The sequence below is a fragment of the Bombina bombina genome, chromosome 9 (genome assembly GCF_027579735.1).
Source record: "Bombina bombina isolate aBomBom1 chromosome 9, aBomBom1.pri, whole genome shotgun sequence".
NCBI lineage: Eukaryota > Metazoa > Chordata > Amphibia > Anura > Bombinatoridae > Bombina > Bombina bombina.
In genome coordinates this window covers 124573267-124586307 of record NC_069507.1, presented here as the reverse complement: position 1 = coordinate 124586307, position 13041 = coordinate 124573267, and the positions used below count along the sequence as shown (strand labels likewise).

Here is a 13041-nt window from a genome sequence, read left to right as displayed (position 1 = left end):
CCAGTAAAACTCCATGTACATTGTTACCAATGCACAAAAGGATTTTGGGTAAGATATGCAAAATCTCAGATTTTTCGCTTCAAATACTGTTTTAACACAGCGATCCCTTAATAGGGTGATTGCTGCAATACAGAAACCACTGCTAGACAGCCTGTTTCGTTCTTTTTAGAACTCGTCAGTAGCAGATACATGTCTGCTTGCTTTTCCCCAGTTAAACGCCATGTACATTGTTACCAATGCAGAAGAGGATTCTAGGTAAGATGTGCAAAATCTCAAGAGTTCTAAACAGAACGAAACAGGCTGTCTAGCAGTGGTTTCTGTATTGCTGCAATCACCCTATTAAGGGATCGCTGTGTTAAAACAGTATTTCAAGCACAAAATCTGAGATTTTGCATATCTTACCCAGAATCCTCTTATGCATTGGTAACAATGTACATGGAGTTTTACTGGGGAAAAGCAAGTGGGGAACCTGGATGTGCTAATTTCCTATGCAAAAATTTTGTATTGATTTACTTTTCAAACATGGAGGATTTAAATCTGATTTTTATCTCCACCATAATTTTAATGAATTTTGATTTAACCCTGAAATGAGATTTACCGAAGCAGCAACCATAAATCTATCTGCTACTGACGAGTTCTAAAAAGAACGAAACAGGCTTTATAGCAGTGGTTTCTGTATTGCTGCAATCACCCTATTAAGGGATCACTTTGTTAAAACAGTATTTGAAGCAAAAAAAATCTGAGATTTTGCATATCTAATTTGCATATCTTACCAAGAATCCTCTTGTGCATTGGTAACAATATACATAGAGTTTTACTGGGGAGAAGCAAGCGGGGAACTTGCTTGGATGTGCTAATCTCCTATGCAAAAATTTTGTATTGATTTATTTTTGAGACATGGAGGATTTTAATCTCAGATTTTTATCTCCACCATAATTTTAACAAATATATATATATTCCACAAAAGAAGGCACTCTCTGGTTTGATATAATGAATTTACTGCATCAAATACATGTAAACGTTTACATGTATTTGATGCAGTAAATTCGTTATATCAAACCGGAGAGTGCCTTCCTTTGTGGATTCTTTATGTGGACTTTTTACCCTGGAGCTGCTAAGATGGGCGAGTGCTGGGTTCAATTTTGGATTATGTATGTGTGTATTTATGTATGTGTGTATATGTATGTATATGTGTGTGTGTGTGTGTGTGTGTATATATATATATATATATATATATATATATATATAATCTCAAAATAACAAGAGTATTGCATTGAGCAATGATACTTTTTTATTGGACTAACTATACATTTATAAGATGACAAGCTTTCAGAAGAGTGTCTTCCTTTTTCAAGTCTGAAGCAATACTGAACAATTTGATGGAATTTACAGATTATATCTTAAAACACAGGCTAAAAAGACAAAATGTTACAGAGGTCTGAATGCAGGGGGGGAGGAGGGGGTGTCATAAAAATCATATGGGGGTTTAGGAGATAGGCAGATCGTGTCAGTAAAAGATAACAGGCAGGGGAAATATATGGTTATACACAAAGCATATACTGACAAAGTTATATATCAACATAGAATCAATATAAATAAAGATGGGAGGTTAGGTAGACAGGGGAATATAAGATAGTCAAAAAGTAGAAAGGAAAAAAAAAAGGGGAATAATAATGACAAAAGTGTAGACATAGGCTCACCTGCCTACCTATGCATAGAGTAAGGGATAAGGATTGACCCTAGCTGGTAAGCATTATTTCATTGCAATACACTATTTTGTACTATCTACACTATTGTCTTTTACCTTTATTTGAAATTTATAATATAAAATAAAGCCACTACTAGGACCCCAGATCCAGGCTGAGGGTTCTCACCACCAGGAAACAAGATCTTTTTGCCTGCCCACTAGGAGAAACCTAGGGACAGCTGAGTGGATTCTCACCACCAGGAACTAATTAAAACACTCACCGCCAGGAAATAAGCTTGTTTTTTTATATACAATTTCTGATTCATATACTAAACTTATATTGTTTACATAGACCGAGTGCAAGCCACCAGTCTATTGGATTACAACTATTAGATTTTGTTCCATTCTCACTCTTTATTAGTTTATTGGATCACTACCACCAGACTTTGTTCCACTATACCTTTTTTTGTGCACAAGTATTCAAGATTTTATTTTTATTTTTTAAAGATTTTTTGTATATCTCATAAGGATTTTTTCTTTCACATTTTACCATTTTTTTTCCACTGATACACTAAAAGCACCAACAAAAAGCATCACTAATCTGATTTTATTCTTATTTTTATATCTATTTTTCACTTTTACATTTCTATAGATAATTAACATTATCTTTATCCTGAAGGTGCACACGCTACATCATTTTTTCTAAACAATTCTTACACCGGGTGTAAGCAAATATTCACACCAAAACCAGCATTGGTTAATCCATTTAGATTCTCATGTGATCAATTTTCAGCTAATTGTAGACCTTTCATTGCATTACTACTGTTTTTAATTGCAATTTTCCATGTATGTAACTTGTTTTTAATGTATGTTATATATTTTTAATTGTGATAGTGTGGATCCACATTATATTTTAATTACACTTTGTAGTTCTCATTGTAATAGTAACTTTAATAATTCCGAATGTGGCAATAAGGAAGTTTGTAACTAAACTTGTTTTCAGCACAATATTTTCTCCATCGACACCTTGACCACTTAAGTCGCTTTGAACACAGATATCTACCTATGCATAGAGAGTGTGGAATATACAATGTAATTGACTACAGTATATGAAAAGTACATTACAAAAAAATTTGATAATGGGTTAAGAAACCACATTTAGTCCAGAATTTAGCAAGTTGAAGTGCATTATCATTTTCATTTCAAAGGTTTTTCTTTCCATGGTGTTTTTGAAGGTTTTGGATTTGAGGTTTTGGATGGAGTGGTCAGGTTGGGTGAAATGGTGACCAACAGGGGTACAGTATTTTGTTTCACAGTGGTTTTTGATGGAGTATCTGTGTAAGTTCATCCGAAGGTGCAGTTTTTGGCTTGTTTCTCCAATATAACATCCCACTTCACATGCACTGCAATGTATCAGGTATACCACATTTGCAGATATACTTGAATATGCCCCTTTAATGTTATAGGATTTACTCTTGTGATTAGCTGTGCTGCTTTCACAAATGTGTTGACATAGTTTGCAGAGAGCTTTGTTGCAGCGCTTGGTTCCATATATATAAAACAAAAAATGTTCATATATTTCATACATATATTTAAGGATAAATAGACTAGAAGTTATTGTGTTAAGTGCGAGTATGGGTGTTTCTTTTGCAGTTTTTCTGCGTTTCATTGAAGTATATGGGGGAATACATTAAAGTGGTTGCACTATTTGACGTTTACCTCTTTGCGCTTGTTGGGTTTTTGCTCTTGCGCTAACTTTTTACTTTCAACTTGTAATAGAAGCGCAACCTGACGTGCAAAAAGCCTCTGCAATATGTATACTACTCTTTGTTAATTTTAAATGCTAATTATGAAATCATTTATTTTTCATACATTTACAGAGTGAACATTTTAACCTCTAAACTATAATCTATAAAATGGGCAAGAAGGGTAAAGTTGGAAAAAGTCGCAAGGATAAATTTTATCATTTAGCGAAAGAGACAGGTAAGTAAGAGACGTTAAATTAAATTCAGACGCATAAAAGCAACTATATATTGTTTAAAACAGGGCTTGACAATGTTGTTGCTACTCACGCACGCACACACACACATACATACACACACACATATGTATATATCTCTAGAACAGAAGAGGGATGTGCACACAGCAAGAGAGTCGTTTCTGGTGTAGTATGTCAGTTAACTTAGAGTTCAATACAGTGTAGCCAAATGACCACTCACGTGTGTTGACCTCAACTCCTATGAGGTATGGATAAGACACTGTGTGGCATATAGCCACTGTAGATAGTAACTTTGTTTCCCTCAGTCACCAGATCGCTGTTTCCTTTCAGGTGTAGTCCTCACCTCGCCAACAGAAGATTAACCGTTTCAGAAGGGAGGCTAATACCCTGTTTGCAAACTATCTTTGTGACCTCCTTCTGTAGTATGCAAAAGGGGAAGAGGGATGTGGGCTAACAAACTCGTTGGTAAACTTGTTTGTATAAATGCTCTTTATTGTGACACATATGTACAAATAAATTAAAATTAGTTTGACAATCAAAAGTTTTTAAAAAATAACTCCAAACAACTGGAGATATTAAAAACGTGCCTTAGCACCAATATCGTAGCTTAGGCTAGTGATGGGGTGTGGTCTGACGCGTTTCACGACACGATCGCTTCATCAGAGGTCTACACCTGAAAGGAAAACAACGATCTGGTGACTGAGGGAAAGAGTTATTCAACTCTTTCTAAGTTACCTGACATACTACACCAGAAATTACTCTCTTGCTGTGCGCCCTTCCCTCTTTTGTTCTAGATTTTCTCTTGGAGGATCTCTTCTGTCAAAGTGGATTCCTTTTGTTTTCCTGGGATTAGGCTGCGAGTGAAGGATATTCCTTTTGACTACTCTCCTCCCTTCATTTGTGATTTGATTTTTTGGGACTAAAACAAGGGGAGACCTGTATTCACAGGACACTACTGGTATATATTCCAAACTCTCAGGAACTTTCACATGTGCTTTACAGTTTTGTATTTTGTATTTATTTCTAAGGATATTAAACAGTATCAGATTGTAATATATAAAATGTTTAATTGTGTACTTAAAACACTTTGTAATATACTTGCATTATTTATTTTGTTCTCTTTTCCTGTAATTTAAAGGGATAGTCAACTCCAACATTTTTATTGTTTAAAAAGCTAGATAATCTCTTTATTACCCATTCTTCAGTTTTGCATAACCAACATGGTTAAATTAATATACTTTTTAACTTTGTGATTACCTTGTATCTAAACCTCCTCTGACAGCCCCCTGATCACATTACTTTTTATTTATTATCTATTGACTTGCATTTTAGCGAATTAGTGCTATGTTGTGCACAACTTCATGGGGGCGTGAGCACAATGTTTTCTGTGGCCCACATGAACTAGCAGTATTCTGTTGTGAAAAGCAAATAAAAAAGCATGTAATTAGAGGCTATAATAGGGGCTTAGAAACGGGCAGAAATTTAGAGGTTTAAATGTTATAAAGTATATTTATATAATAATGTTGGTTGTGCAAAGCTAGGGAATCGCCAATTTTGCTTTGTTCTCTTGGTGTTCTTAGTTGAAAGCTTATATGCTTATTTCTTAAACCTTGAAGACTGCCTCTAATCTGAATGCATTTTGACCACTAGACATTGAGCTCATGCACGTGAAGTGACCTAGGAGTGAGCACTGATTAGTTAAAATGAAAGTCTGTCAAAAGAACTGAAATAAGGGGGTAGTCTGCAGAGGCTTAGATACAAGGTAATTAAAGAGGTAAAAAGTATATTACTATAACTGTTGGTTATGCAAAACTGGGGAAAGGGTAATAATGGGATTTTCTTTCTTTTTAAACAACAAAGATTCTGGGGTTGACTGTCCCTTTAAACAACTTTCCAATTTACTTTTATCATCAAATTTGCTTTGTTTTCTTGGTATTGAAAGCTAAACCTAGGTAGGCTCATATGTTAATTTATAAGCCCTTGAAGGCCGCCTCTTATCTGAATGCATTTGATAGGTTTTTACAGAAAGAGGGTGTTGGTTCATGTGTCCCATATAGATAAATAACGTGCTCCTGCCCCTGGAGTTACTCATTAGAGGGCACTAATTGGCTTAAAGGGACACTGAACCCAATTTTTTTCTTTCATGATTCAGTTAGAGCTTGTAATTATAAGCAACTTTCTAATTTACTCTTATTATCAGTTTGTCTTGGTTCTCTTGCTATCTTTATTTGAAAAAGGCATCTAAGCTGTAATTTTGGTTCAGACTCTGGAAAGCACTTTTTTATTGGTGGATGAATTTATCCACCAATCAGCAAGAGCAACCCAGGTTGTTCACCAAAAATGGGCCGGCATCTAAACTTAGTGGCACGAGTAGGTAGGTGGTATCAGAGGGTCTCAGGTACAGATTATTATCAGATGGCTTCTGTCACTAACAAATAGGTTTGACTACGGGAGCAGATAGTAGTATGGAAATGGATATTATGTTTGGTGACTGTGGAAACTAGGAATAACCATCTGTAGCTTGATAGGGTCTGTTAAAAAATAAATAAAAAAAATGCACTGCAAAACGTCAACATTTTGCTTTCCTTCGCAAGTAGCATTTGTCTTTTTTAGCTTGGCCGAACTTAGTTAAAATTCTGCTAGATGAGCAGAGAAAAGACAGGCCACTCTCGGACTCTTCTGATCACAGTAAATAAAGGGATCACAACATGGACTACTGGAAGGTCTGAGGCTTTGATTCTTCAGGGTGGCTGTAGCTCTTTACCAACCTACTGAGTTTGCTGACACTCCAGTCTGTCTGACTCAGCACATGCCTGTGTTTAACTGATTTTAGATTGTTTCCAAATATTACATTCTCCCTCCAGCATGCTTCTTCCAGGAATGTATAGTGCCTACTGTAACGTTTGGTGGAGGAGGGATAATGGTCTGGGGCTGTTTTTCGTGGGTTTGGGATACGCCCTTTAGTTCAAGTGAAGTCATCTTAATGCTACAGGAAAGAGACATTTTAGACAGTTGGGTGCTTTCAACTTTGTTGCAACCGTTTGGAGAAAGCCCTTTCATGTGCCCCTGTGCATAAAGTGAGGTCCATGAAGACCTAGTTTGACAAGTTTGGTGTGGAAAAGCTCAAGTGGCCTGCACAGAGCTTGGGCATCAACCCCATTGAACACATTTGGGATAAATTAACATGCCTATTGAGAGTCAGACCTTCTAATCCAACATCAATGCCTGACAACACAAGTGCTCTTTTGGATGAATGGGCACAAATTCCCACAGAATTACGTGGCAACTATATTAAAGGGACACTGAACCCAAATTTTTTCTTTTGTGATTCAGATAGAGCATGCAATTTTAAGCAACTTTCTAATTTACTCCTAGTATCAAATTTTCTTCGTTCTCTTGCTATCTTTATTTGTAAAAGAAGGCATCTAAGCTTTTTTTGGTTCAGAACTCTGGATAGCACTTTTTTTATTGGTGTATGAATTTATCCACCAATCAGCAAGGGCAACCCAGGTTGTTCACCACAAATGGGCCAGCATCTAAACTTATATTCTTGCATTGAGAATAAAGAAAAGTTGATAATAGGAGTAAGTTAGAAAGTTGCTTAAAATGTCATGCTCTATCTGAATCACGAAAGAAAAAATTTCGTTTCAGTGTCCCTTTAATGCCCCATGGTTTTGGAATGCGATGTCCAATAAGCTCATATAGTTGATAATCAGGTGACCACATACTGTACGTTTCGCCATATAATGTAACTCCTTAATATTCCACTTTTCCCTTGTCTATTAAAAACAGGTATAGGATGTTAAGGATCACTGTTTTGGGAAGGTGACCAAATGCTAAATGTGAAACCATAAAATGTTTAAAATATTTAGGAAGAAATGTGTGCCACTAAAATGACAAAGAAAAACACTTTTCTTTAACCTCACATGGTGGCTTTCACCATTTTGATAATTTCTGCAAACTTTAATTATTTTCTAAAATTGCTTCTAATGGTGAAAAAACACTGTATTGTGTTTGTATGTATATATATATATATATATATATATATATATATATATATATATATATATATATATATATATGTGTGTGTGTGTTGTAGGTAACACTGATATTTTTAATTGCAATGAGTTCAAAAGACTTCTAAATCGGTGATTTGCCAGTCACTGATTTAGAAGTCTGCCCTAAATAGAAAGTGGGTAAAAAAGGCATATATGACAGATAGGGCCTTTCTGACTCCTTATTGTACAAATCGTCATTGTTGTTTTTAGGGTATCGCTCACGATCTGCTTTTAAGTTGATTCAGCTGAACAGAAAGTTTCAGTTCCTGCAGAGAGCACGTGCTCTTGTGGATCTTTGTGCTGCACCTGGAGGATGGTAAGTAATAGTGATCCTAATCAACTTTTTCTTTCACTGGATAACAAAGTTCAAGAGATTTAAAGGTAGCACTGAGAAGCCTAGGGTCAGGGAAATAAATATATACTAAACACTACAAATTTGTATAATATGTTATATAATATTTGTACAGCTCGTCTGCACTGTATAATAGGGTTATTAAAGGGTTATGCACAGTTTTATTTTTTATAGTTTTCTTATTTAGTTTATTTAAAATAAATATATATACAAAATTGTATAATTACCTAATCTAATGAGTTCCCATCTACCACTCACATCATATTTTTTTTCCCATATATTAGGCTTCAAGTTGCTTCAAAATTTATGCCATTGTCCAGTCTTATTATAGGTGAGTGAGATTTTTAAAGTCTGCTGAATTGTGATTATTTGAATGATTCCTCATGTGCTTTCTTTTCGCAGGTGTGGACATTGTGCCTATTAAATCAATTCCCAATGTGGTAACGTTGCAGCAAGATATAACCACAGAGGAATGCAGGCAGGTGCGTTTCTTAAACCTTTTGCTTTATCTTGCAAAAATAACATTGTGGGAAAATGCCGCTATATAAAATGTAAAAAAAGCACTATATTTTTGTGCCATTTTCTATAGTGTACATAGTAAATATGACAAGCGAATCATAAACACATTATGGTCTAAATTTAAAGGGATATGAAACACTGCTCTGTTAGTAAAAATAAACATTTTAATTCAAAGTCAACATTAAAAGAAACAGCTTACTTGTTTTCTTGCAAAATTTAATTTTCATTGTGGCCACTGCCATGAGGTAACAGGAGACATTCTGCATTCTGCCTCTTCATAACATGAGCAAAACAGACTTATCAATAAACTAGCTCAAGTTACTCTAGAAGATTTGACATCAAGCTAGAAAAACCTTCCTGTAGAGACCCAAGCCTCTTTGTAGGTCTGTGAGAAGTAAATTACACTGCACAATTGAAGTTACAATACATTTAAATAAAAGGTAAAATATTTTTTAAATGATGAATAATACATATTGCAATGATTTCAATTAAAGGGACAGTCTATACTAATGCCTTACGAACCTTATCCAAAGTGTTCCCTACTGCCAATCATCCTGCCTTGCTTCTAAATTTCAAGTCCAGAGCGGTGTGTAAACTTTTTAACTTCTTTTGTCTTCGTTGTGTTATGTAATATGCGTTGAACGCCTCCTACTTCCATATGGAGCTTTGTTTTTAATTTTGCATTTAACTCATTCCCGCAATGCATTGTGACGACATGACGTCAGTCGTTAAATTTTACGCATGCTCAGTGTCATAATCCTGTCTCAATCAAAACCGGAAGAGCAGGGGAAAGTTTTCAGTATACCGCTAGACCTTCCCGCTGCAGCTTCTGGTTTTTGTGTGTTTCTACTTTTCTTCTACTGTGTGTAGGAAAATTGTGACATGGATTTTTGTTGGTGAGGATTTCAATATTTTTTGTTAATTTTATTTGTGTATTCGTGTGCATGTATACTATTGTATGTGTGTAATGTGCCTGTAGTTGTGTGCAATGTGTGTATGCACATGTGCACTGTGCCTGTAGTTGTGTGTGTGTGTGTACGTGTTTACTGTGCCTGTAGTTGTGTGCACTGTGTGAACATTTACTAGTGTATGTGTGTACTGTGCCTGTAGTTGTGTGCAATGTGTGTGTGTGTACATGTTTACTGTGCCTGTAGTTGTGTGCAGTGTGTGTACTGTGCATGTATTGTGTGTACTGTGCATGTATTGTGTGCACTGTGCTTGTAGTTGTGTACACGTGTTCTATGGTATGTGTGTACTGTGCCTGTAGTTGTGTGCACGTGTTCTATTGTATGTGTGTACTGTGCCTGTAATAGTGTGCAATGTGTGTGTCTACATGTGTACTGTGCCTGTAGTTGTGTGCAATGTGTGTGTGTACATGTGTGTGTACTGTGCCTGTATTGTGTGCAATGTGTGTGTGTACATGTGTACTGTGCCTGTATTGTGTGCAATGTGTGTGTACATGTGTACTGTGCATGTATTGTGTGCACTGTGTGTGTACGTGTTTACTGTGCCTGTAGTTGTGTGTATGTGTGTACTGTGCCTGTAGTTGTGTGCACGAGTTCTATTGTATGTGTGTACTGTGCCTGTAGTTGTGTGCACTGTTTGTACATTTAATAGTAGTTGTGTAGTGTGTACTGTGCCTGTAGTTGCGTGCACTGTTTGTACATTTAATAGTGTATGTGTGTAGTGTGTACTGTGCCTGTAGTTGTGTGCACTGTTTGTAAATTTAATAGTGTATGTGTGTAGTGTGCCTGTAGTTGTGTGCATTGTGTGTACTTGTTTACTGTGCCTGTAGTTGTGTGCAGTGTGTGTACTGTGCCTGTAGTTGTGTGCAGTGTGTCTACTGTGTCTAATTGTGTGCAGTGTGTCTACTATGCCTGTAGTAGTGTGCAGTGTGTCTACTGTGCCTATAGTTGTGTGTAGTGTGTCTACTGTGCCTGTAGTTGTGTGTATACTGTGCCTGTAGTTGTGTGCAGTGTGTATGTGTGTACTGCACCTGTAGTTGTGTGCAGTGTGCGTACTGTGCCTGTAGTTGTGTGCAGTGTGTGTACTGTGCCTGTAGTTGTGTGCAGTGTGTGTACTGTGCCTGTAGTTGTTTGTAATGTGTGTGTATTGTGCCTGTAGTTGTTTGTAATGTGTGTGTACTGTGCCTGTAGTTGTGTGCAATGTGTGTATGTTTACTGTGCCTGTAGTTGTGTGTGTACGTGTTTACTGTGCTTGTAGTTGTGTGCACTGTGTGTGTACAGTTGTGCTCATAAGCTTACATAAACTTTCAGAATTTGAGATTTCTTGACCATTTTTCAGAGAATATGAATAACAACACAAAAACTTTTCTTTCACTTATGGTTAGTGTTTGGCTGAAGCCATTTATTATCAATCAACTGTGTTTACTCTTTTTAAATCATGACAACAAAAACTACCCAAATGACCCTGATAAAAAGTTTACATACCCTGGTGATTTTGGCCTGATAACATGCACACAAGTTGACACAAAGGGGTTTTAATGGCTATTAAAGGTAACCATTCTCACCTGTGATCTGTTTGCTTGTAATTAGTGTGTGTGTATAAAAGGTCAATGAGTTTCTGGACTCCTGACAGACCCTTGCATATTTCATCCAGTGCTGACATTTCTGGATTCTGAGTCATGGGGAAAGCAAAAGAATTGTCAAAGGATCTGCGGGAAAAGGTAGTTGAACTGTATAAAACAGGAAAGGGATATAAAAAGATATCCAAGGAATTGAGAATGCCAATCGGCAGTGTTCAAACTCTAATCAAGAAGTGGAAATTGAGGGTTTCTGTTGAAACCAATCCATGGTCAGGTAGACCAACTAACATTTCAGTCACAACTGCCAGGAAGATTGTTCGGGGTGCAAAGAAAAACTCACTAATAACTTCAGGTGAAATACAGGACTCTCTGAAAACGTGATGTGGCTGTTTCAAGATGCACAATAAGGAGGCACTTGAAGAAAGATGAGCTGCATGGTTGAGTTGCCATAAGAAAGCCATTATTATGCAAATGCCACAAAGTATCCCGCTTACAATACGCCAAACAGCACAGAGACAAGCCTCAAACCTTCTGGCACAAAGTCATTTGGAGTGATGAGACCAAAATTGAGCTTTTTGGCCACAACCATAAAAAATACTGGAGGAAAATTTGCATTCATCAGCCCGGAAGCTGCACATGGGATGTACTTGGACATTCCAACATGACAATGATCCTAAACACAAGGCCAAGTCGACCTGTCATTGGCTACAGCAGAATAAAGTGAAGGTTCTGGAGTGTCCATCTCAGTCTCCTGACCTCAATATCATTGATCCACTCTGGGAAGATCTCAAACGTGCAGTTCATGCAAGACAGCCCAAGAATTTACAGGAACTGGAGGCTTTTTGCCATTGGGACCCATTTTGAAGAATTCCATAACAAAAATGAGAAGGAACTAACAATTAAGGCAATTGAACATATACCACACATAGTAGGGGTAAATAGACTGCTACATTTAAGAAAAAGAGACCTACTGGATCTATAAGTTACGAACCAGAAAACCATATGGTCTGAATACAGATATAGATTTAGCAGCCTTCCTCTAAGCATAATACACATCAATCTCGGAACCAACATTTTAGAGTGGAAGAATTATAACCACTCATTATCATTGTATTTATTTATAAGTGATCACTCAACTTTTCAGGGTTCTTTATAATACTTTATTAAATTCATGTATTACACACATCCTAACACAGAGGGATATACTTATATATATTCTCTTGTAAAAAAAATGTTTTGAATAATACTTGCATAATGATACACAGTGTTGATAAATCACCACTTATCTATTGCAAAATACTATTCCTATATTATATATATTTTTACCTATATTTTTAATATTTTATTTACATATATATATATATATATATATATATATATATATATATATATATATATATATATATATATATAGTTCTTATATTTTTATACTTTTTTCCATATAGCCAATTTATACCTCTAAGAAAGTTTTTAACTACGATAACAATAGACACATTACTGCTATAAAAAGCCATCTGCTTTACTTTGTCTAAATTGACAAATAATGAATCCATTAATTAGGCAGGGCTATACCAATCAATATTCATGATTGACAATTGCTAGGCTATTTAAGTGCCATTAGGATGGCAACAGATCACAAGCCTCTGATGAAGTGAGTTGATATGCTCACGAAACGCGTAAGGCACGTGACGCACTTTCGTGACGTCACTTCCGGATATCCGACCGCACTGTTGGGCACTAAACGCCAGCAGACTCACTCGTTAGCAGTTTATTTCTGCTGCTCCTATACCACAATCATTCACTATTCATTTTCAACTCAAAATAAAGTGGAATTCCCAGCCTATCTACCCTCTGTCCAATCATAAGGAGTGGAATTAGAGG

General features: G+C 36.2%; 1 protein-coding gene across 1 annotated transcript in view; it reads left to right on the top strand.

Moving 5' to 3' along the window:
- FTSJ3 (FtsJ RNA 2'-O-methyltransferase 3) overlaps positions 1-13041 on the top strand; it is a 94862-nt gene that overhangs the window by 11658 nt on the left and 70163 nt on the right. Inside the window, exons 2-5 of the mRNA XM_053692340.1 lie at positions 3568-3670; positions 7955-8060; positions 8381-8427; positions 8499-8578. Of these exons, the coding sequence (XP_053548315.1) occupies positions 3604-3670; positions 7955-8060; positions 8381-8427; positions 8499-8578 (300 nt within the window). The 5' untranslated portion in view covers positions 3568-3603. The remainder of the gene's footprint in view (positions 1-3567; positions 3671-7954; positions 8061-8380; positions 8428-8498; positions 8579-13041) is intronic.